General features: G+C 43.8%; 1 protein-coding gene and 1 pseudogene across 1 annotated transcript; one reads left to right on the forward strand and one right to left on the reverse strand.

Annotated features, from left to right (window-relative positions):
- Positions 1 to 7,267: 7,267 nt before the first annotated feature.
- LOC120017531 (molybdenum cofactor sulfurase-like) lies at positions 7,268 to 16,512 on the reverse strand. The gene is made up of 16 exons (XM_038960353.1): positions 16,155 to 16,512; positions 15,808 to 15,897; positions 13,598 to 13,664; positions 12,826 to 13,470; positions 12,600 to 12,676; positions 12,190 to 12,389; positions 11,876 to 11,992; positions 11,381 to 11,767; positions 10,981 to 11,143; positions 10,757 to 10,844; positions 9,860 to 9,984; positions 9,566 to 9,662; positions 9,221 to 9,359; positions 9,018 to 9,122; positions 8,617 to 8,702; positions 7,268 to 8,299 (listed from the first exon to the last, which is right to left on the reverse strand). Exons 1-16 carry the CDS (start codon positions 16,297 to 16,299, stop codon positions 8,287 to 8,289), a joined length of 2,544 nt encoding a protein of 847 aa, XP_038816281.1. The 5' UTR covers positions 16,300 to 16,512; the 3' UTR covers positions 7,268 to 8,286.
- LOC120017387 lies at positions 7,460 to 8,204 on the forward strand (annotated as a pseudogene).
- Positions 16,513 to 26,071: the final 9,559 nt, after the last annotated feature.

Raw genomic sequence — 26,071 nt, forward strand, 5'->3', positions numbered from 1 at the left:
ATCTCTATTCTGTTCTATTATATGGTCAAAAACCTGATCCAGGAAATGTCAGAAAAAGACCATCATACAATTGAAGATACATTAGAACTCCTACTGTAGCATGGTTAATGGTAATGGGGAAGTCAGAAAACTATTTCTTGACCATCATTTTTAGGCACTGGCTCAAACCACACTATTTCTGTGTGAAAGCGCATAACTTGCTAAATGTAAATTCTGCCAGCCAGGGGCTTTTTACAATAAAGGCTACTCCCTTGCATGTTGTTATGCAATGAATGATGATGAGTATTTAAATAACAGGAGAAGGGATCCTCTAAGCTACATCTCACAAAACCTACAAGGTAGGCAACATATCATAACATTAAGATAACATTATTATAACATGAACATATTTAAAGCATTATATTGTGTAATATACAGTGCATTTCCTCAACCTACACACGATACCCCATAATGAAAAAACAAAAACAGTTTGAAATATCACATTTACATAAGTATTCAGACCCTTTACAAGGTACTTTGTTGAAGCACCTTTGGCAGCAATTGCAGCCTCAAGTCTTCTTGGGTATGACGCTACAAGCGTGGCACACCTGTATCTGGAGAGTTTCTCCCATTATTCTCTGCAGATTGTCTCAAGCTCTGTCAGGTTGGATGGGGAGCGTTGCTGTACAGGTATTTTCCGGTCTCTCCAGAGATGTTCGATAGGGTTCAAGTCCGGGCTCTGGCTGGGCCACTCAAGGACATTCAGAGACTTCCTGCGTTGTCTTGGCTGTGTTCTTAGGGTCGTTGTCCTGTTGGAAGGTGGACAGTCGGTCCAGAGCGCTCTGGAGCAGGTTTTCATCAGGGAACTACTGTACAGTAGTCTCTCTGTACTTTGCTCCGTTAATCTTTCCCTCGATCCTGACTAGTCTCCCATCACTACCGCTGAAAAACATACCCACAACATGATGCTGCCACCACCATGCTTCACCGTAGGGACGGTGCCAGGTTTCCTCCAGACGTGACACTTGGCATTCAGGCCAAAGAGTTCAATCTTGGTTTCATCAGACCAGAGAATCTTGTTTCTCATCATCTCCACAGAAGAACTCTGGAGCTCTATCAGAGTGACCATCGGGTTGTTGGTCACCTCCCTGACCAAGGCCCTTCTCCCCCGAATGGTCAGTTTGGTCGAGCAGCCAGCTCTAGGAAGAGTCTTGGTGGTTCCAAACTTCTTCCATTAAAAAATTATGGAGGTCAATGTGTTCTTGGTTACCTAAAATGCTGCAGAAATGTTTTGGTACATTTCCCCAAAACTGTGCCTCGACACAATCATGTCTCAGATCTCTACGGTCAATTCCTTCAACCTGATGGCTTGGTTTTTGCTCTGACATGCACTGTCAACCTTGGGACCTTATATAGACAGATGTGTACCTTTCCAAATCATGTCCAATCTATTGAATTTACCACAGGTGGACTCCGATCAAGTTGTAGAAACATCTCAAGGAAGATCAATGGAAACAGGATGCTACTGAACTAAATTTTGAGTCTCATAATAAAGGGTCTGAATACTTACAGTACCAGTCAGAAGTTTGGACACACCTAGTCATTAAAGGGTTTTCTTGGTTTTTACCATTTTCTACATTGTAGAATAATAGTGAAGACATCAAAACTATTAAATAACACATATGGAATCATGTAGTAACCAAAAAAGTTTTAAATAAATCCAAATATATTTTATATTTGAGATTCTTCAAAGTAGCCAACTTTTTCCTTGATGACAGCTTTGAACACTCTTGGCATTCTCTCAACCAGCTTCATGAGGTTGTCACCTGGAATGCATTTCAATTAACAGGTGTGCCTTGTTAAAAGTTAATTTGTGGAATTTCTTTCCTTCTTAATGCGTATGAGTCAATCAGTTGTGATGTGACAAGGTAGGGGTGGTATACAGAAGATAGCCCTTTGGTAAAAGACCAAGTCCATATTATGGTAAGAACAGGTCAAATAAGCAAAGAGAAATGACAGTCCATCATTACTTTAAGACATGAAGGTCAGTCAATCCAGAAAATGTCAAGAACTTTGAAAGTTTCTTCAAGTGCAGTCGCAAAAACCATCAAGCGCTATGATGAAACTGGCTCTCATGAGGACCGCCACAGGGAAGGAAGACCCAGAGTTACCTATGCAGCAGAGGATACGTTCATTAGAGTTACCAGCCTCAGAAATTGCAGCCCAAATAAATGCTTCACAGAGTTCAAGTAACATACACACCTCAACATCAACTGTTCAGAGGAGACTGTGTGAATCAGCCCTTCGTGGTCGAATTGCTGCAAAGAAACCACTACTAAAAGACACCAATAATAAGAAGAGACTTGCTTGGGCCAAGAAACATGAACAATGGACATTAGACTGGTGGAAATTTGTTCTTTGGTCTGGAGTCCAAATTGGACATTTTTGGTTTCAACCACAGTGTATTTGTGAGGGATGATCTCCGCATGTATATTTCCCACTGTAAAGCATGGAGGTGGAGGTGTTATGGTGTGGGGGTACTTTGCTTGTGACACTGTCTGTGATTTATTTAGAATTCAAAGGCACTCTTAACCAACATGGCTATCGCAGCATTCTGCAGCGATACGCCATCCCATCTGGTTTTGGCTTAGTGGTACTATCACTTAACTAGCATCCAAGATGGCGTAGCAGTCGGACGTGTGTTTGTCTTGTCCCATGTAAATTGTCGGTTTTATCGTTTTTTTCATATATTTTAATCCCACTTTCTACCTAAGATCTAAATATACTTTCCTGCAACCCGCCTCACCCAATGTGGTACAGATCTGCTATTTTTATACGTTATAACTGGAACCTCCATCAGAGGCTAGCCAACTAACTAGCTACGTGCTAATAGTCACTGTTAACCATGGCTAGCGGTCTTCACCTTTAGCTCGGACACCAGCCAGCTTTAGCTCGGTCAATACCTGCCAGTCTGCATAGCGCAATATCAACCCAGAGCATATCGGACTGCTTTTCTCCACCTCATCACCGGATTCCTGCCGCAAGCTCTGGGCCATTACATTGGATAATCGCAGCTAGCTAGCTGCAACCGAGTGGCTACCACTAGCTAACTAGCTAACGCCTCTGTCCCAAAGCAAGCACCAGTTAGCCTTGAGCTAGCCTCGAGCTAGGCCCATCTCCCGGGTAGCCGAAGAGGTATACCCGCTAATTCGTGGGCTACAATAACTCTTTTGCCAATTGGCCTGGGCCCTTTATTGCCGACACGGAGCCCCGCCGATCCATCATGACTGGTCTGCCGACGTAATCATCCGATGTGGTTTCAACAGGCTTTTCCGTTGCGATGTCACCCATCTGCTAGCCCCGGCCCGCTAGCTTTCTGTCGCTACTATGTTAATTCGGTTAATTATTGTTTTATTTCACTGTAGAGCCCCTAGTCCAGCTCAATATGCCTTAGATAGCTCTTTTGTCACAGACCCCACACATGGGAGACCTCACCTGGCTTAGCTGGTGTCTCCAGAGATGCAAGCTCTCTCATCGTCACTCAATGCCTAGGTTTACCCCCACTGTACTCACATCCTACCATACCCTTGTCTGTACATTATGACCTGAATCTATTCTACCACGCCCAAAAATCTGCCCCTTTTATTCTCTGTTCCCAACGCACTAGATGACCAGTTCTTATAGCCTTTAGCAGTACCCTTATCCTACTCCTCCTCTGTTCCTCTAGTGATGTAGAGGTTAACTCAGGCCCTGTAGCCCCCAACATCACACCTATTCCCCAGGCGCTCTCATTTGTTGAATTCTGTAACCGTAAAAGCCTTGGTTTCATGCATGTTAACATCAGAAGCCTCCTATCTAAGTTTGCTTTATTCATTGCTTTAGCACACTTCGCCAACCCTGATGTCCTAGCCGTGTCTGAATCCTGGATTAGGAAGTCCACCAAAAATTCAGAAATTTCCATCCCCAACTACAACATTTTCCGTCAAGATAGAACTGCCAAAGGGTGTGGAGTTGCAATCTACTGCAGAGAAAGCCTGCAGAGTTCTATCATACTATCCAGGTCTGAGCCCAAACAGGTCGAGCTTCTACTTTTAAAAATCCACCTTTCCATTAATAAGTCTCTCACTGTTGCCACTTGTTATAGACCCCCTTATAGACCCCGCTTTTCCTGCACCCAAATCCATATAGCTGATGTTCTGAAAGAGCTGCAAAATCTGGATCCCTACAAATCATCTGGGCTAGACAATCTGGACCCTCTCTTTCTAAAATTATCCACCGAAATTGTTGCAACCCCTATTACTAGCCTGTTCAACCTCTCTTTCGTATCGTCTGAGATCCCTAAAGATTGGAAAGCTGCTGCGGTAATCCCCCTCTTCAAAGGGGGAGACCCAACCTATCCATCCTGCCCTGCCTTTCTAAAGTCTTCGAAAGCCAAGTGAACAAACAGATCACCGACCATTTTGAATCCCACGGTACCTTCTCCACTATGCAATCCGGTTTCCGAGCTAGTCATGGGCGCACCTCAGCCACGCTCAAAGTCCTAAACAATATCATAACCGCCATAGATAAAAGACAGTACTATGCAGCCGTTTTCATTGACCTGGCCAAGGCTTTCGACTCCGTCAATCACTACATTCTTATCAGCAGACTCAATAGCCTTGGTTTCTCAAATGACTGCCTCGCCTGGTTCACCAACTACTTCTCTGATAGAGTTCAGTGTCAAATCAGAGGGCCTGTTGTCCGGACCTCTGGCAGTCTCTATGGGGGTGCCACAGGGTTCAATTCTTGAGCCGACTCTTTTCTCTGTATACATCAATGATGACGCTCTTGCTGCTGGTGATTCTCTGATCCACCTCTACGCAGACGACACCATTCTGTATACATCTGGCCCTTCCTTGGACACTGTGTTAACAAACCTCCAAACGAGTTTCAATGCCATACAACACTCCTTCCGTGGCCTCCAACTGCTCTTAAATGCTTGTAAAACTAAATGCATGCTCTTCAACCGATTGCTGCCCGCACCTGCCCGCCCGCCTAGCATCACTACTCTGGACAGTTCTGACTTAGACTATGTGGACAACTATAAATACCTAGGTGTCTGGTTAGACTGTAAACTCTCCTTCCAGACTCACATTAAGCATCTCCAATCCAAAGTTAAATCTAGAATCGGCTTCCTATTTCGCAACAAAGCCTCCTTCACTCATGCTGCCAAACATGCCCTCGTAAAACTGACTATCCTACTGATCCTTGACTTCGGCGATGTCATTTACAAAATAGCCTCCAACACTCTACTTAGCAAATTGGATGTAGTCTATCACAGTGCCATCCATTTTGTCACCAAAGCCCCATATACTACCCACCACTGCGACCTGTATGCTCTCGTTGGCTGGCCCTCGCTACATATTCGTTGCCAAACCCACTGGCTCCAGGTCATATATAAGTCTTTGCTAGGTAAAGCCCCACCTTATCTCAGCTCACTAGTCACCATAGCAACACCCATCTGTAGAACGTGCCTCAGCAGGTATATTTCACTGGTCATCCACAAAGCCTATTCCTCCCTTGGCCGCCTTTCCTTCCAGTTCTCTGCTGCCAATGACTGGAACGAATTGCAAAAATCACTGAAGCTGGAGACATATCTCCCTCACTAACTTTAAGCATCAGCTGTCAGAACAGCTTATCGATCACTGTACCTGTACACAGCCCATCTGTAAATAGCACACCACATCCCCACATTGTTATTTTTTTTGTTGCTATTTTGCACCCCAGTATCTCTCTGTACATTTGTTTTTCCCATGTGTAACTTTGTGTTGCTGTTTTTGTCGCACTGCTTTGCTTTATCTTGGCCAGGTCGCAGTTGTAAATGAGAACTTGTTCTCAACTGGCCTACCTGGTTAAATAAAGGTGAAATAAAAAATACACTTAAAAATAAATGTTTTTCAACAGGACAATGACCCAACACATCTCCAGAGTTACCTCTGCTGCAGACGATAAGTTCATTAGAGTTACCAGCCTCAGAAATTACAGCCCAAATAAATGCTTCACAGAGTTCAAGTAACACACACACACATCTCAACTGTTCAGAGGAGACTGCGTGAATCATTCCTTAATGGTCGAATTGCTGCAAAGAAACCACTAAGTGGAAAAGACTTGCTTGGGCCAAGAAGCACAGGCAATGGACATTAGACCAGTGGAAATCTGTCCTTTGGTATGATGAGTCCAAATGTGAGATTTTTGGTTCCTACCGCCGTGTCTTTATGAGACGCAGAGTAGGTGAACGGATTATCTCCGCATGCGTGGTTCCCACCGTGAATTAGGAGGAGGATGTGATGGTGTGGGGGTGCTTTGCTGGTGACACTGTGATTTATTTAGAATTCAAGGCACACTTAACCAGGATGTCTACCACATCATTCTGCAGTGATATGCCATCCCATCTGGTTTGCGCTTAGTGGGACTATCATTTGTTTTTCAACAGGACAATGACACACCTACAGGCTGTGTAAGGGCTGCATCAGATGAGGAGGCCGCCACAATCACCCGATCTCAACCCAATTGAGATGGTTTGGTATGAGTTGGACCGCAGAGTGAAGGAAAAGCAGCCAACAAGTTCTCAGCATATGTGGGAACTCCTTCAAGACTGTTGGAAAAGCATTCCAGGTGAAGCTGGTTGAGAGAATGCCAAGAATGTGCAAAGCTGTCATCAAGGCAAGGGGTGGCTACTTTGAATAATCTCAAATATATTTAGATTTGTTTAATTAACACTTTTTTGGTTACTATATGTTTCCATATGTGTTATTTCATAGTTTTCATGTCTTCACTATTATTCTACAATGTAGAAAATAGTAAAAATCCTTGATTGAGTAGGTGTGTCCAAACTTTTGACTGGTACTGTATGTAAATAACATATTTCTGTTTCTTATTTTTAAGACTTTTTTTGTATAAAAACCTGCTTTTGCTTTGTCATTATAGAACAAGGCTGTAATGTAACAAAATGTGGAAAAAGGGGTCTGAATCCTTTCCGAATGCACTGTATATGTGTACAGATGTGTAAATATAATGTAATGTATATTTTGTATTCTTTTATGTAATTTTCTATTAAGAAAAATAAATGTACTTCAATTTCATGTCCTGTTTACAATGTGCCCTAAAGTTTGTCATGTGACATGTATATTGTCTATGTATTCTATTTCTTTATGTATGTATCCTTTTTCTGAGACAGACAGTAGGTGCCAAAATATCCAAAAGCTCTGGAGAAAACAGGTTAGAAATGAAGGCAATAAATGCAAAGATGAATAATTAAAATACTTAATTAAAATGAATACATTCTCTCAATGGTGTTGGTGCTTGACATCACTCTCTCCACATGGCAAATATGATAATTATTCAGATATATCTCCATCCTATAGGCCATTGACATTTATATCAGAGCATACATTGTACTGTAAATATTTGGTTCATCGTACAGAGGCTACCAGTATTTACCATGTCCTCTCTGTCAGGTAAAATGTTCACATTTCCAAAGGAGTTTGACATTGATCATGTGAGGCTACTGACAAAAAGTGAGAAAACTATTCTTCTGTGACAGTATGTCTAAGGTAATCAATGTGATATTCCATACTTCCATATGTTTTTGTATTTCACATTAGAAAGCTTTGCAATGCATATTGGCAAATACCATGGTGTGAGCAGCAGTCAAAAACCTTTGGAATTATTATTGGCTTTATCAGTGGTAGTGCTTGGTAAATAAGGTGTTAATAATATGTATATTTAGCATTTAGTTAATTTCAGCTGCATAATGTAATTCCAAGGCCTAGCTAATGTTTGTATTATGAACCTCTTAAATATATTTCACAGATGTCAAGAGGGTGTTCTCTCTTCTCCATGGCAACTCCAACAAGCACCAATGACTTTCTATTGTTCAAAGAGTCCAATGGTGCCATGGAGCTACCTGTCAGATATGTGGGAAGTGCATTCACAGGGCTGCCAGGCAAGCAGAACATGTGGATGTCTCTGTGTGGGAGCTGGGACTCCGCCACGGGACTCAGTCAGGTTTGGATCAATGGGAAGCCAAGTGCAAGGAAGCTGGGATACACAGCGGGGAGTGAGGTGAATGGAAAACCCATCATAATCCTAGGTCAGGTGCAGGATGCTTATGGTGGAACGTTCAAAAAAAGGGAAGGCATTACTTTCCTAAAGTAATGTCCTCCAATGAATTTAATACAATTATTTTAAAGGCAAGTCCCCAGTCTTTCTAACTGGGTTCAGGAACAGAGGGGATGGCAACATGACCGAGAACGGTGTGATTGCTTTTTAAGTTGGCACCCTGGTAAAGATAAAAAACATTATTTGGGAAGGCAAACACACTCAACTTATTTAAAACGAAAAGTCAACCAAATCAGTTATTCAAAGACAACAGAAACTGTTTTTTTTTTTGTTAATTTACGAAACATTAAAATCATGTAAACTAAAAGGTACAGTAATTGATTTACACTTTGGTCTGTATGAGCTCTGTGATTACCTGGGTCGTCTTCCTACAATATGCAAACACTTAAGTTAAAATGGTAACCGAACAATGTTTTCTTAAAATAATTTTGAGTGCAGACAAATAAAAACATCTGGAAATGGTAACCTTATCCTGACCATTGAGACATTACAGGAGCGCCAACAGATAGGGTTGCATTAGAGCCATCCAGTGATTGGTGGACAAGGTACACACCAAAGGTCACCTAAAAAACAAAATCACAACACAACACATTTACAGCATACTCACTGAATGGCCAGAATGGTAGTGAGAACAACAGACAACAAACCTAAAAATGTATCCAAAATGGGGTCCTTCTCAGATAAGGGATACTGTATATTGAATACTCTGCTGTGTGTTTTCCTTGTCAGTTAATGCTCTTGTTTTTTATGTACTATACCTACCTCTAGTCTAAGGTCAATGACACAGACCGTTGCAAATGCAGTCGACCCAGTAGTAAGTCAGATAACATGTCATGGGATAGGGACTATCTGAAAACTCAACCCCCCCCCGCACTGACCTTCCCCTTGCGATAGGCAGAGAGAGACAGAAGAGGCTCTTTGGTCTTGGCTCCTGTGTTCTGATCAACCCCGATCATCTGGCATCTGCCACAGCGACCTTCCACCTTCACGTCATATCACAAAGAGTTGATGCAGTTATAGATTTTTGTTACCATTTCAGTAATACGTGTCACCATATATGAAAACCAATTTGCATCCTCACCTGGAAATGGGTGTTTCCAATAATCAAGTGGGACCAATCATCTTCCTCAAATGGCTCCAATCCAGAGATGACTAAATTTGCACGAAACCGACTGATAAGCTCATGGATGTCAAGAGGCTGATGGTCAGAGGATTCCTGTCTGTCCCGTAGTGGTTAGACAAACCACAAGGAACAAGAAAAAAGGATGGCTCACATTAACCAATAGCAAAAGGTTTACCTATGACGATCTTTGTACATGTAATTCACTAGGCCTACATACTGTATAATTTAGTATGTCACAAATTCCAAATGTGCTCCACCAGGAATGTGTGAGTCCCGTAGGCATAATAACATGTTATACTATACCTGCTGGTGATGTGTCTCTGAAGCAAATCAACACTGGCATGGTTGATCATTAAGTACTGGGCTTCATTCACCAAGGAGAGGGCAGTGGATGAGACCCCTGGGGCAATGACAAAAAAGTCTAAATCATTATGAATTAAAGAGAGCAAAGAAATCCCATTGGGGTAAAGTAAATTTCAACATTCATGCATACAAAATAGATTTTTGCAGACAATAGGAATTACTGAAGAAACCATTATGATGGATACCCTAGTATGGTATCTGAACTTAGGTTTACCAAGGACATTTCCCTTTCACCTTTTTCATGGCCCTTTTTCATGTTGCGAATGAAATCAGGACTTTGCCTTATCAGACGACAAGGCTGTCCAAGGAACTCTGAAAGCCATGATGCAGCTTCATCGCCACAATCTACTGTTTGCACCCTTGGGAAGGAGAGAATACAATAACAACCACTACAACATTTCTGAATCAAGGTGATGGTCAAATACAGTGCCTTTCAAAAGTATTCATCCCCCTTGCCGTTTTTCCTATTTTGTTGCATTACAACCTGTAATTTAAATGGATTTTTATTTGGATTTCATGTAATGGACATACACAAAATAGTCCAAATTTGTGAAGTGAAATTTAAAAAAAGGAACTTGTTTCAAAAAAGTTAAAAAAAATTAAAACTGAAAAGTGGTGCGTGCATATGTATTCACCCCCTTTGCTATGAGTCCCCTAAATAAGATCTGGTGCAACCAATTACCTTCAGAAGCCACATAGTTAGTTAAATAAAGTCCACCGGTGTGCAATCTAAGTGTCACATGATCTCAGCATATATACACACCTGTGCTGAAAGGCCCTAGAGTCTACAACACCACTAAGCAAGGGGCATCACCAAGGAGCTCTCCAAACAGGTCAGGGACAAAGTTGTGTAGAAGTACAGATCAGGGTTGGGTTATAAAAAAATATTTGAAACTTTGAACATCTCACGGAGCACCAAGGGGGGTGAATACTTTCGCAAGCCACTGTATGCTTATTTTAAGTGATCTGTTATACCATCTGAAGTCAAAGTGGCAGACTTCTGGTCGACCAATGATTATGAAAAAAAAATGGATCATAATAAATACTGTATGTCATTCCTGACACTGATCATACATGTCTTTCAAAGACATAGCTAGTAGTTTCATTATTATTATAAATAAAAAAACTCACCTGTCACCACACACCTTGCTTTGACACACCCCATGACTCTGGTGTGGCGTATTGTGGTTTTCCAAAGGGACAGAAATAGTGTCCATTCCTGAAAGATAAGAGGAACTCCTTTAGAAGAGTTTTAAAAACAATGTCTGACTGAAATATATGTGAGGGTTGCTGCTGAATAAAGACTCCTGGAGTGTCACAACAACAAAAAAGACGATATATTTATAATGTCTGACCTGAGGCCTGCAGGAGCAGTGTGTTCGAGGGCAGGTAGATCTGCGGATGAATGAGGCATAGGCGTGGTTCTCTCTTTTGGTTCAGACACACTCCATTACCATTCACCACCATCCAGCCCCGGTCATGGAGCAGACCCAGAGGGCCCACTGGCCAGTCAGTCACCTGCATAAACACACATCACAATTAAAAACACAGAAGTAGTAACAAGTCAATTGATACAGTATACCGATAGGCACACACATTATAATTCTGTTTAGTTGATGAAAGTCATTCTTACCACAAATATTCAACAACAGGTGACTTTTATCCAAACATAACATGGGTATTGGAGAACGATCATCATTTGCATTGTCGATTTAACGAGAGGAAAACAATACTGAAAGAGAAATGTGCACAAACCTCAAACGCTGCACAGGATTTGATTGGATATATGTAGATATTAGTCAGATACTGGGCCTTCCCTTGGCTCTTTGCTTCCTTGGTGATGGCCTTGCCTCCATATTCATTCACAACTGGATCTGTAGAGGCATGCTCTCTATTGTCTATGTGTTTAGGTTTCCCATTGGTAAGCAGACACTGACTGGAGCCTTTAGAAGAGGTGTTCGATTTCAGTCTGTCTAGTTTCACCTGGTCCACTTCGACTGGTTTCTCCACAAAGCACTCCACCACGAAATTCAAGAAGTTTTGGCAGTCCTGGAAGGTTGACATGTAACCGAAGGACACACGCACAGATCCTGTTGGACGACCATCAACCAAGTCTATGTCGTCTCCACAGACATGACCCGCCTTGAAGAAAACAGGAGAGGACAACAGTATATGAATTATCATCTTCATCGTCTTTTATCGTCTTTTGCACAAACACATGCGCGACGACACCTCAAATCCACGACTCACCTGTAGGTTGCTCTTCACGTCTTGATTGGTGATGCCAAGGAAGAGCTGACAGGCACCTGTGTTGCAGAAGCAACCTGTCCGCACATGGATATTGAAAAGACTAGCCAGCTTGTCCACCTGAGAAGAGAAAAAGAAAAATGGTTGGAAATGTTAATCAATCAGCAGAATTTTTTGGGGGGCATTCATAATACCCAGGCTATGTTAATTATGAATTGACTTGGTAATCTCCTCTTTCACATAAGTTTGGATGAGCGAAATTACTAAACGCAAACACTGTAGGGTGCAGTGAATCAAATAGGCTCATTTGAGTGAACCTGAGAGTATCCAACTATTTGTCCGTGACAGTCCGTCAAGTTGAAGTTGAGGATGGCTCCCTGCGTGCTCGGGTTCTCAAACTCGCTGTCGGAGTATATCTGAGCAACTGGTTGTCCGTTGCCATGGCAAAGGCTCGACAGCAACATGTAAGTAAAGCGTGCTAAACCAAATGTATGCAGCTGGACCTTGTCCATGCCTCCTGAAGGCGAAAACAAGGAAACAAGGTTACATTACAATAGTTTAGATTTCTGTCATATTGATGTAATGAACAACCACTCAACCAATTGAATTATTTTAAATGCACAGGTCTTACTTTGACACTTAATGTAATGGCAGATGATATTGATGCATTATATGAGCAACTTCGTTTTGTTTCATCCGTGCCTTTAAATTATTCATATGTACATACCTGTGAGTGTGTGTAGAGCGTCAAAACTATGATTTAGAGCAATGACGTCCAGGAAAGAGATGGTGCCATCTTCAAACCTTAAATCAGAAAACAAACAGGGTTGATCACAAAAAAAGTAGCAAACAATACAATGTTATCCTCTCTAAGCCAGGCTCATTCAACTTCATAAAGATTTTTTGTGCATTCACAACCATAATATAATTTCAAGGCTCATGGAATAGTTTACCGGTTAGCCATATTTGGCGTTGGCACATAATAGTTCTCCCCCGCTAGGTAGGCCGCTGCTGTCCCCCCACCAAAGTATGCTTTTCTTAGGAGGGCAGCTGTATCATTCCGGACCAGAAGAGCCCCTAAACCTGTGGGGAAGCCAAACATCTTATAGAAGGAGAAGGGAACAAAGTCCGCTGGGTGCTCCTGCAAATCCAACGGAGAGCAGCTGGCAAAAGAGGCCGCATCCAGCAGGACGAACCACCGGCCCTGGCTGTCACACGCTGGGTAGAGCTTCCTCGCCTGGATGCCCCTCACGTACCCCAGGGAGTACTTTCTGCCAGAGAAATTGCTCTGTGCTGGATAACAGAAGAGGTGTGGTGTCTGGCCACTTCTGCATTCACTCTGGGCTACATCTTTGGCTCTGGCCTCTATCTCCTCGGGGGAGACAGGTAGAGAAACTACACCCAGTGCTGAAGTAACTCCTCTTATGCCGACCACCGAGGTATGGTTATCAGTCAGATAGCAGAACTGACTGGCTGGCTCCGTAGCAGTGGGAGGCCTCCAGGGAAAGCTCTCAGCGACTAATTTGAGAGCTGCCGTACAGCCAGAGGTGAAAATCACAGAGTATTTTTCAGGAGTGGTGTTAAAATGCTGCAATATCCTGCAAGAAAATACATTTCTGTTCAGGACATATCCTCAATAGCAGGGCATAAATAAGTGTTCACACAGTTACATTCATTCGGATGGAATAATGATGAGTAATTCTTTCTGTGAAAGGAGAGGCTTACCTGTATCTGACATGCTCTACTGTGTCATGCGTCAGTCTGCTGCTGGGGTTATGGCTGTGAGGGTTGCCTAAAGACAAAAATATTGAAAGAATAGAAGAATATATTAAAATCGGGATACAGGTGTATTCATACACACAGTTGAAGTCGGAAGTTTACATACACCTTAGCCAAATACATTTAAACTCAGTTTCACAATTCCTGACATTTAATCCAAGTAAAAATTCCCTGTTTTAGGTCAGTTAGGATCACCACTATTTGAAGAATGTGAAATCTCAGAATTAATAGTAGAGAGAATGATTTATTTCAGCTTTTATTTCTTTCATCACATTCCCAGTGGGTCACAATTTTACATGCACTCAATTAGTATTTGGTAGCATTGCATTTAAATTGTTTAACTTGGGTCAAATGTTTCTGGTAACCTTCCACAAGCTTCCCACAATAAGTTGGGTGAATTTTGGCCCATTCCTCCTGACAGAACTGAGTCAGGTTTGTAGGCCTCCTTGCTCACACACGCTTTTTCAGTTCTGCCCACAAATTTTCTATGGGATTGAGGTCAGGGCGTTGTGATGGCCACTCCAATACCTTGACTTTGTTGTCCTGAAGCCATTTTGCCACAACTTTGGAAGTATGCTTGGGGTCATTGTCCATTTGGAAGACCCATTTGCGACCAAGGTTTAACTTCCTGACTGATGTCTGGAGATGTTGCTTCAATATATCCACAGAATTTTCCTACCTAATGATGCCATCTATTTTGTGAAGTGCAACAGTCCCTCCTGCAGCAAAGCACCCCCACAACATGATTCTGCCACAGCCGTGCTTCACGGTTGGGATGGTGTTCTTCAGCTTGCAAGCATCCCCCTTTTTCCTCCAAACATAACGATGGTCAATATGGCCAAACAGTTCTATTTTTGTTTCATCAGACCAGAGGACATTTCTCCAAAAAGTACAATCTTTGTCTCCATGTGCAGTTGCAAACCGTAGTCTGGCTTTTTTATGGCGGTTTTGGAGCAGTGGCTTCTTCCTTGCTGAGTCGCCTTTCAGGTTATGTCAATATAGGACTCGTTTTACTGTGGATATAGATACTTTTGTACCTGTTTCCTCCAGCTTCTTCACAAGGTCCTTTGCTGTTGTTCTGGGATTGATTTGCACTTTTCACACCAAAGTACGTTCAACTCTAGGAGACAGAATGTGTCTCCTTCCTGAATGGTATGGCGGCTGCGTGGTCCCATGGTGTTTATACTGGCGTACTATTGTTTGTACAGATGAACGTGGTACCTTCAGGCGTTTGGAAATTTCTCCCAAGGATGAACCAGACTTGTGGAAATCAAAAAAAAAAATTCTGAGGTCTTCGCTGATTTATTTTGATTTTCACATGATGTCAAGCAAAGAGGCACTGAGTTTGAAGGTAGGCCTTGAAATACATCCACAGGTACACCTCCGATTGACTCAAATGATGTGTTAATAGAGGACCCGGCAGCCTATTTAGTTGATGAGGAGCAACAACAGTCTCAGAGTAGGAGGTTCAGGTGCAAAAATAGGAGGCATTTATTTACAGTGCAGGAAGTGATGAAGACTGGATACAAAGTTCAGTATTTAAGTGTATTCTGAAAAATAGTTGACAAAAATAATTTTTTGACAAAAAATTTAACACAGGGCAAAACGCCCATAAACTCACACATCTGAGTTTGGCAGAGTTAAAGAGCGTAGGGCCTAGCAGTTAAAAGCGTAGGGCCAGTAATTGAAAGGTCGCTGGTTCGAATCTCTGAGATGACTAGGTGAAGAATCTGTCGATGTGCCCTTGAGCAAGGCACTTAACTGTAATTGCTCCTGTAAGTTGCTAAGGATAACAGCATCTGCTAAATGACTAAAATGTAACAGAATGTTACCTCAACAAACAGCTCTCCATGAATAAGGAGAACATGGCCCTAAAAGGACCTGACCTAACCTGGCATACAACTTTAAACAGGTCAATTCTCAATAGACAGTGTTAATAATATGCTTGAATGGTAATACAATTGACATGCAATGGCCAATACTTAACTCGTTAATGAAAACAAGGGCATCATTTACATAAACAGTCCAAAAATGTATGTAGCAATTCCAGATTTCCCCTTTAATAGAATTATGTCTTTTTTTTTTAACACTTTTAACAACTCAGCACATTATATCAGTTGAACCTAATTATATTTGGTATGTGAGGAAAGACTCACCATATACATTCCTGGAGATATCCTGATAGAATTCTCTCACCAGTGACTCAGGGTATAGTGTTGTTCCAGCATGATCCAGGTATGTAATGCCTGTCAAAAAGTTGGTTTTTGAATTTGAGAAATCTTAGTAATGAGTTTCTTTGTGGATAATCACTTATGTGCATCGAATAACAACACTTGCACCACTTAGTGGTAAGTAGACGTATTGCCATAAGGACACAACAACATATACAGTAGGCCTGTGTTACAATGTGCTGCACCGGTTTGCGATGGATCAGCATAAGTTGATTTACTAACTTTAAACAGGTTTGGCGCTGTGACTGAAGCCCCACGCAAAAGTACTGTACCTTTAGTCCTTGAGAACTCCCGTTCTATTACGTCTTTGAAGTCACTCTTATAACCGTAATGACTCCAAACTTCCTCGAAGCGCTCAAACGTGCACAGTTGATTAAAATTCAACGATTCCTTCTCCGTGGCCTCTTGCAGCGGCATTTTCGCGTCTACCTACCTAAAAATGTAACTTTGAAGTTCTGTCTACAACTGAACTTGCACATGTCGAATGACAGTAGTGGTAGCTAAAAGACAAACACTTACTCATTGACAAAGTTCTAAGTCCACACTGCATCTCTAACGGACAGTAACAGTCATTTGTATCTTAACGATTTACCTCGCGTTCAACAGATCAAGATAAGGGGACTGAGATAATACTAGGTCTATGACTGGGATAGCAGGAAATGGAATAGAACATCAACTACAGTACGTATGGAAGTGGACTGAGTCTGTCAATAGGGGGCAATAAGTGAGCAAAACACATTACTGGCTAATGAAAATAAAATACTGTTGCTGTTATCAATGATTTAGTGTGTTAACCAGAACAATTAAAATTCCTATTCAGTCAAGACCAATTATTTAAATGATTACTTCATTGGCAGTGTGCAAACTTAGGCAGGAAATGCCACCAACGAACGGTGAGCCATCATACTCATGCATTCCAAAACAAATAACGAAAGAAAATCGTTGTAAGTTTTAATTTTGTTAAGTTAGTGTGGGGGAGAGGTGGGAAAATGATTGTTATCGATCTCCTGGCATTGCCAACTTAGATGGAAACCTACTGAGGATAGTAGCTGACTCTAGACACTCCTATCTGTCATATCGTTCATCTGAGCCTAGAGGAAAGTGTTTGTCCTCAGGCATCAAATCAAATGGTATTAGTCACATGCGCCGAATACAACAAGTGTAGACCTTACAGTGAAATGCTTACGTACGAACCCCTAACCAACAATGGAGTTTAAAAAAAAATATGGATAAGAATAAGAGATAAAAGTAACAAATAATTAAAGAGCAGCAGTAAAATAACAATAGCGAGACTATATACAGAGGGGTACCGATACAGAGTCAATGTGCGGGGGCACCGGTTAGTTGAGGTAGTATGTGCATGTAGGTAGAGTTATTAAAGTGACTGTGCATAGATTTGTCATGGAGGGAAGCCAAAGTCATTCCGCTACCCAAGAATAGTAAAGCGGTCTTTACTGGTTCTAAAAGCTGACCTATCAGCTTGCTGCCAGCTCTTAGCAAACTGTTGGAAAATAAATGTGTTTGACCAAATACAATGCTATTTCTCTGTGAACAAATTAACAACAGACTTTCAGCATGCTTATAGAGAAGGGCACTCAACATGTACTGCACTGACACAAATGTCAGATGAGAAGATTGTGGGAGCTGGACTGTTAGATTTCAGTGCAGCCTTTGATATTATTGACCATAACCTGTTTTTGAAAAAATTTATGCATTATGGCTTTTCAACCTCTGCCATGTCATGGATTCAGAGCTAACTATTAAATAGAACACAGAGGGTTTTCTTTAATGGAAGCTTCTCTAATGTTAAACATGTAAATTGTGGTGTATCGCAGGACAGCTCTCTTGGCCCTCTACTCTTTTCTATTTTTACCAATGACCTGCCACTGGCATTAAGCAAATCCTGTGTGTCCATGCCAATGATTCAACCCGATATGTGTCAGCAACCACAGCTAGTGAAATCACTGCAACACTAAACAAAGAGTTGCAGTCAGTTTTAGAATGGGTGGCCAGTAATAAACTGGTCCTGAACATCTCTAAAACTAAGAACATTATATTTTGTACAAAGTTCTAGACCTCAGCTGAATCTGGTAATGAATGGTCTGGCTGTTGAGCAAGTTGAGGAGACTAAATTACTTGGTGTTACCTTAGATTGTAAACTGTCATGATCAAAACACCACACTCCACAAAGCAGGTCCTGCAGGCTCTAGTTTGATCTTATCTTGATTGTTGTACAGTCATATGGTCAAGTGCTGCAAATAAAGACCTAATTAAGCTGCAGCTGGCCCAGAACAGAGCGGCACATTTTGCTCTTCATTGTAATCACGGGGCTAATATCAATATACATGCCAGTGTCTCTTGGCTAAGAGTTCAGGAAACATGAATATTGTTTGTACAGTGAACTTAAACACAGCAGTGACAAACACAAATACTCCACCAGGCATGCCACCAGGGGTCTTTTCACAGTCCCCAGGTCCAGAACAAATTCAAGGAAACATACTGTATTATACAGAGCCATGATTGCATGGAACTCCCTTCCATCCCATATGGCGCAAGTGAACAGCAAACCTGGTAAAAGAAACAATTAATAAAGCAATACCTCACGGCACAACGCCTCTCCTCCATGTGACCTACTTTTTGTGTTTATACTGACATGTACACTACCGGTCAAAAGTTTTAGAACACCTACTCATTCAAGGGTTTTTATTTATTTGTACTATTTTCTACATTGTAGATTAATAGTGAAGACATAAAAACTATGAAATAACACATATGGAATCATGTAGTAACCAGAAAAGTGTTAAACAAATCAAAATATATTTTATATTTGAGATTCTTCAAATAGCCACCATTTGCCTTGATGACAGCTTTGCACACTCATGGCATTCTCTCAACCAGCTTCATGAGTTAGTCACCTGGAATGCATTTCAATTAGCAGGTGTGCCTTCTTAAAAGTTAATTTGTGGAATTTCTTTCCTTTTAAATGCGTTTGAGCCAAATAGTTGTGTTGTGACAAGGTAGGGGGTATACAAAAGAGAGCCCTATTTGGTAAAATACTAAAATACTACTTAAAAAGGACTTTTAAAGAATTTAATTTAAATGTACATTTAATTTTTTGATCACAAAAACAATGAGAAAATATGGAAAAATAAATAAATAATGAAATGTTAATTATATAAAGCAGCCTGTGTAATCATCTGCCAGAGAGAAGCCACAATCATCCCGAACCTCAAGTAATACATTTGGGCCAGATACCTCACACTGGAATCGTCCCGAGCTCAATCCCTGCATCCTAGTCATAAGTAATACTGCCGAAGGTGGCCCAGACTCGGGCCACATGAAGTCGGCCGAGTCTGACTCTCAGCCGAGTTCCCCGACTCTCAGATCCACCGTGCTAGCTGGAACTTTTCATGTGGGAGACGCAACCCTTTTGACACCCGTGAACACTGGAACTTTGGGTTGACACAATCGTGTTTATGTGCCAAGGTTTGCCGAAGCCCGGTCCACTCTGTGTTTGGTGGCTCCCACAATCAGTGATGTACCTCGATTGGCAGTGCCCCTTGGGGGTACTTCTGTCACAACGGACTCGTTTTACACAAGTGGGGGGGAGTGCCCCTTTGTGGACAGAGAGCAAATTATTACTCACCCTTGGGAGATGGCTTAGTTTGGAAAAGCTTCCAAACTAAGTTGTGGGTCCGTGAGACTGTATAGCCTGGGTGAACTCTGGCCCCTTATGGACACAGAGGCCTCTGGCAAAGGCTGACATAGCACCCCGTTTGGCCATAACCACTGATGTCCCAGTAATGTTTTCGTGGAGTGGCTCATCGGCCACTCGGCCCTCGCTCCAGGGGTTACCCGAGCCAAGTACCCGGAGGCTTCTTCCTCATCGGAGGTGCCCGCAAGCCCCACTTCCTCCACCTTCTGGAATTGGCAATAGGACTGTGGTTGCCAGGGGGAAAGCTAGTAAGCTTCATTAGACAGAAATTATGCATGCTAGAATAACCAAGCGACTCAATGCTAGCTAGCCACGTACAGTATACTAAACATAAGATCTACCCAAGCAATTTCACCATTAGGATTCCAGAATAGCTAGCTGCCTCGGCAAGTTAGTTAACCTGGCTAGCACACTATGAAGCGCTTGTTAGCTAGCCTGGTCTCGAAAATCCACATAGGATCAGCTCACAGAGGTGGGACTCGAACTCTTCTGGGAAGAGAGGAAATTGGTGCTTAACCAAGGCAGACAGGCTGCTGGGAATACCCACAGAACCTGGTTCCCCTTTCTCTTCTTGTACAGAACCTGGTTCCCCTTTCTCTTCGAGTAACCTCCCGTAACCGGCGACAGAGCACACAGGAGTCGGGAGACATTCGACCCAAACCAACGACCAAATCCATCTCCGCGTCCTGCAACTCAGACCCAGCCGTGGTACGGGTGATTGATTCGGTGCAGTGAACAAGTGACTTTGTGAATTTGTTTGTTGTACTCCGTCAATTGAAAATGGAGTTAGAGTTTTGAAACATTTGCCATTTTGATGATCTGTTTTGATTTTTGGGTACTGGAACACTTTACTGTAGGTGTCCTTATGCATGCATTTATAAAGCCTATATAACGGCTACATAACACATAGCATTTGTCATAAACTGTCTTAAGTAGTTTTAAATAGTTATGACTCATGAGATTATAATGGGTTTTAAGAATTACTGTTCATCCTGCCCTTACAAAAAAGTGTGACAGGAATCCTGCAGGATTTCAACCTTTTGTGTGTAACGTTCGTCTAAGTCGTTCTCCTCCTCAGACGAGGAGGAGCAAGGATCGGACCAACATGCAGCGGGTGATGAATACATGAATGATTTATTTTAAACAAGACGAACACGAAGAACACTTGATAACTACAAAACAATAAACGATGTGAACAAACCTGAATTAGAGAACATAACGCACTAACAGGAACGAACACATACACGAACGAAAACGAAACAGTCCCGTGTGGTGCGACATACACAGACACAGGAACAATCACCCACAAACAAACAGTGTGAACAACCTACCTTAATATGGTTCTCAATCAGAGGAAACGTAAAACACCTGCCCCTGATTGAGAACCATATCAGGCTAATAGACAATGAACCTAAACATAGAAACACATAACATAGAATGCCCACCCCAACTCACGCCCTGACCATACTAAACAAATACAAAAACAAGGAAAACAGGTCAGGAACGTGACAGAACCCCCCCCTCAAGGTGCGAACTCCGGGCGCACCACCTAAAGTCTAGGGGAGGGTCTGGGTGGGCATCTGTCCACGGTGGCGGCTCTGGCTCAGGACGTGGTCCCCACCCCACCATAGTCAATCCCCGCTTTCGTAACCTCCTCCTAATGACCACCCTCCAAATTAACCCCACTGGATTAAGGGGCAGCACCGGAATGAGGGGCAGCTCCGGACTGAGGGGCAGCTCCGGACTGAGGGGCAGCTCCGGACTGAGGGGCAGCTCCGGACTGAGGGGCAGCTCCGGACTGGCTGACGGCTCTGGCTGCTCATGGCTGGCTGACGGCTCTGGCTGCTCATGGCTGGCTGACGGCTCTGGCTGCTCATGGCTGGCTGGCGGCTCTGGCTGCTCATGGCTGGCTGGCGGCTCTGGCTGCTCATGGCTGGCTGGCGGCTCTGGCTGCTCATGGCTGGCTGGCGGCTCTGGCTGCTCATGGCTGGCTGGCGGCTCTGGCTGCTCATGGCTGGCTGGCGGCTCTGGCTGCTCATGGCTGGCTGGCGGCTCTGGCTGCTCATGGCTGGCGGAAGGCTCTGGCTGCTCATGGCTGGCGGAAGGCTCTGGCTGCTCCTGTCTGGCGGAAGGCTCTGGCTGCTCCTGTCTGGCGGAAGGCTCTGGCTGCTCCTGTCTGGCGGAAGGCTCTGGCTGCTCCTGTCTGGCGGAAGGCTCTGGCTGCTCCTGTCTGGCGGACGGCTCTGGCTGCTCCTGTCTGGCGGACGGCTCTAGCGGCTCCTGTCTGGCGGACGGCTCTAGCGGCTCCTGTCTGGCGGACGGCTCTAGCGGCTCCTGTCTGGCGGACGGCTCTAGCGGCTCCTGTCTGGCGGACGGCTCTAGCGGCTCCTGTCTGGCGGACGGCTCTGAAGGCTCAGGACAGACGTGCGGCTTTGAAGGCTCAGGACAGACGGGCGGCTTTGAAGGCTCAGGACACACGGGGGGCTTTGAAGGCTCAGGACAGACGGGCGGCTTTGAAGGCTCAGTACAGACGGGCAGTGCAGGCGGCGCTTGGCAGACGGACAGCTCAGACGGCGTTGGGCAGACGGGCAGTTCAGGCGCCGCTGGGCAGACGGCAGACTCTGGCCGGCTGAGGCGCACTGTAGGCCTGGTGCCTGGTGCCGGAACTGGAGGTACCGGGCTAAGGACACGCACCTTACGGCTAGTGCGGGGAGCAGCAACAGGACGCACAGGACTCTGGAGACGCACAGGAGGCTTGGTGCGTGGTGCCGGAACTGGTGGTACCGGGCTGGAGACACTCACCATAGGGCTAGTGCGTGGAGGAGGAACAGGGCTCTGGAGACGCACAGGAAGCTTGGTGCGTGGTGCCGGAACTGGTGGTACCGAGCTGGAGACACTCACCATAGGGCTAGTGCGTGGAGGAGGAACAGGGCTCTGGAGACGCACAGGAAGCCTGGTGCGTGGTGTTGGCACTGGTGGTACTGGGCTGGAGCGGGGAGGTGGCGCCGGATATACCGGACCGTGCAGGCGTACTGGCTCCCTTGAGCACCGAGCCTGCCCAACCTTACCTGGTTGAATGCTCCCCGTAGCCCGACCAGTGCGGGGAGGTGGAATAACCCGCACTGGGCTGTGTTGGCGAACCGGGGACACCATGCGTAAGGCTGGTGCCATGTACACCGGCCCAAGGAGACGTACTGGAGGCCAGATATGTTGAGCCGGCTTCATGGCACTTGGCTCAATGCTCAATCTAGCCCTGCCAGTGCGGAGAGGTGGAATAACCCGCACCGGGCTATGCACACGTACAGGAGACACCGTGCGCTCTACCGCATAACACGGTGTCTACCCGTACTCTCGCTCTCCACGGTAAGATCGGGAAGTTGGCGCAGGTCTCCTACCTGACTTCGTCACACTACCCTGTAGCCCCCCCCAAGACATTTTTGGGCTTGACTCACAGGCTTCCTACCGCGTCGTCGTGCTGCCTCCATTCGCCGGTATCCCTCCTCACACTGCGCCAGAGAATCCCAGGCGGGCTCCGGCATTCTCCCTGGGTTGATCTCCCACCTGTCGATCTCCTCCCACGTAGTGTAGTCCAGATTTTGCTCCTGCTTCCGTGCTGCCTCCTCATACCGCCGCCTCTCGGCTTTAGCTGCCTCCAGCTCTTCACGAGGGCGGCGATATTCTCCAGGTTGTGCCCATGGACCTTTACCGTCCAGTATTTCCTCCCATGTCCAGAAATCCTGCGATCGCTGCTGCTGCTTTTTCCCACGCTGCTTGATCCTTGGTTGGTGGGTGATTCTGTAACGTTCGTCTAAGTCGTTCTCCTCCTCAGACGAGGAGGAGCAAGGATCGGACCAACATGCAGCGGGTGATGAATACATGAATGATTTATTTTAAACAAGACGAACACGAAGAACACTTGATAAATACAAAACAATAAACGATGTGAACAAACCTGAACTAGAGAACATAACGCACTAACAGGAACGAACACTTACACGAACGAAAACGAAACAGTCCCGTGTGGTGCGACATACACAGACACAGGAACAATCACCCACAAACAAACAGTGTGAACAACCTACCTTAATATGGTTCTCAATCAGAGGAAACGTAAAACACCTGCCCCTGATTGAGAACCATATCAGGCTAATAGACAATGAACCTAAACATAGAAACACATAACATAGAATGCCCACCCCAACTCACGCCCTGACCATACTAAACAAATACAAAAACAAGGAAAACAGGTCAGGAACGTGACATTGTGAAGGAATAGTGTAGGTGTCCTGCAGGAATCCTGTATTATTGACAAAATCCTGCAAGAGTATGATTTATCCTGCAGAAATTTTGAAAATCCTGCACAAACATGACAATTCCTGCAGGAATCCTGTAGGATCGAAACCTGAAGGATTTTGATAATCCTGCAGAATATGGCAAGTCCTGTAGGACATGACAATTCTTGCAGGAATCCCCGCCTGAGCCGCCCGTCTGTCCTGAGCCGCCTGAGCCGCCCATCTGTCCTGAGCCGCCTGTCTGTCAGGAGCCTCCGGCGACGCCCTCTAGTCCGGAGCCTCCGGCGACTAATCATAATAGAACTATTAATATCTTTATAAAACATATTGATAACAGAGACAAAGCTAGTCCCGAAACCAAAAGTGTACAACGAATGTATTAGGATTTTGTGTTTAATTGTATCAAATGCTTTACAAAAGTTAGGAATAAAATAATAGCCTCTGAGTCAACTGAATCAGCGTCATCAATCAAGTCTAAAACGAACCTAATGTTACAGCTTATTTAGCAACCTTCCGTGAAACCAGTTTGGGTTTCATTAATATGGTGGTTTAGGCCCATTTTAAATCTATTAGCATAAGCTAAAGCAGTCAATGTAACGATTCTCGTCCTCTTCAGACGAGGAGTATGAAGGATCGGACCAATGCGCAGCGTGGTAAGTGTCCATGATAGTTTAATAAAACTGAACACGACAAAATACAAAAATAACAAAGTGAATAATAACGAAAACCGAAACAGTCCTGAAATGTGAAACAAACACAGGAAACAATCACCCACAACACACAATGGAAAACAGGCTACCTAAATATGGCTCCCAATCAGAGACAACGATAAACAGCTGCCTCTGATTGGGAACCACACCAGGCCAAACACATAGAAAACAAACAACCTAGAAAAAAGAACATAGACTGCCCACCCTAACTCACGACATGACCAAACTAAAATAGAGACACAAAAAAGGAACTAAGGTCAGGACGTGACAGTCAAAATCATTTTCTGAGTCAAAATGCATGCCGAGATCTACCGCTCGGATTTCATGACTTAAAAAATGTAAGCCTATGCAACATTAACCAATTAAAAACAGTACTGTAGCAATGAGGTTTGTGCAGTAAGCTATAGGCCATTATCTCCGCATACTGGCTTTGCTTTAATTTACCTGCCAATGCATTGTTGTTCGGGACATTTTTATAAGATATATTTCAACATTTGAGGTAGGCTATATAATCACACCGGTAATAGATCCATTGTTGTATTACTTGTGAGGCACAGCTGAGTGAGCATACATTTAAATAATTAGCTTTTTATTTTACTGGGCTGATGGTGCCTGCATCTGATGTTCAGTCTCAGTGGAGGGAGAGAGCCGCTGACTGAGGGTCCGTCACTCAACATCCCTCCGCTCTCCCTTTCCTCCACTGACACTGACCAAAACGGGACACACCGTCTTCCAGCTGATGTCGAAACTCGAGTCGCACCGCATTATTTTGTTACTCCTATGAACAGAGAAAGTGAAATATTCCTTGATATTAAAAAAGATCCAAGCCGCTAATGATAACGCCTATAGATACACTTTCCTAATTATTAATTACTGCTGCACCTCTTGTTGTAGCACTGAGTGGAAATAGGAAGAACGCGCATTTTATGGCTTATAAAAGTGTTGAATACAAAGTGTTGACAGTGCTGAGTAAGAACGTAAACCGCAGCTCTTTGCTGTATTCGTTGAGTCTCTCTCTAGTCATGGTTTTAAAAGTTTTGAAATCTCACAGTATCAATTTTGTCGTAGCTTTCTTCTATGCCTGCTACGTTACTGCAGACTCGGTCATCTGAGCAATCTGATTGGCCAGCGACAGCATAGTGCACTTGATTTCCTCTCCACGCCTACCGGGAAGGGAGAGTTTGTACCTTCCGACACATGAAATGGCAACAGTTTGCCTACCCGCCGCGCAGGGCAGCTGAATTGTCTGCACCTACCAACAATAGCCCGAGACTAATACAAAAAATAGGAACACAAGGCATTTTCGTTGGGTTTTTTACAGAAATGTTTGGCGTTCGACTAGAAATGCCTTGGAGATCGACAAGTGTGTTTTTCTCACCCTCCTCAACCCATTTTGCTCTAGATCTAACAAGAAATAAATCATATTACGAACATAAAGTAAATGTCTCAAAAGAATATAAAATGTTTTAGTT

The sequence above is a fragment of the Salvelinus namaycush genome, chromosome 22 (genome assembly GCF_016432855.1).
Source record: "Salvelinus namaycush isolate Seneca chromosome 22, SaNama_1.0, whole genome shotgun sequence".
Classification (NCBI taxonomy): Eukaryota; Metazoa; Chordata; class Actinopteri; order Salmoniformes; family Salmonidae; genus Salvelinus; species Salvelinus namaycush.

Coding starts and splice junctions, on each gene's coding strand:
- LOC120017531 (XM_038960353.1), bottom strand. CDS start 16,299: ATGCCGCTGCAAGAGGCCACGGAGAAGGAATCGTTGAATTTTAATCAA. Junction 12,677..12,825: donor ACGCCAAATATGGCTAACCG/GTAAACTATTCC, acceptor TTCTGATTTAAG/GTTTGAAGATGGCACCATCT. Junction 9,985..10,756: donor AGCAAGGTGTGTGGTGACAG/GTGAGTTTTTTT, acceptor CTCCTTCCCAAG/GGTGCAAACAGTAGATTGTG.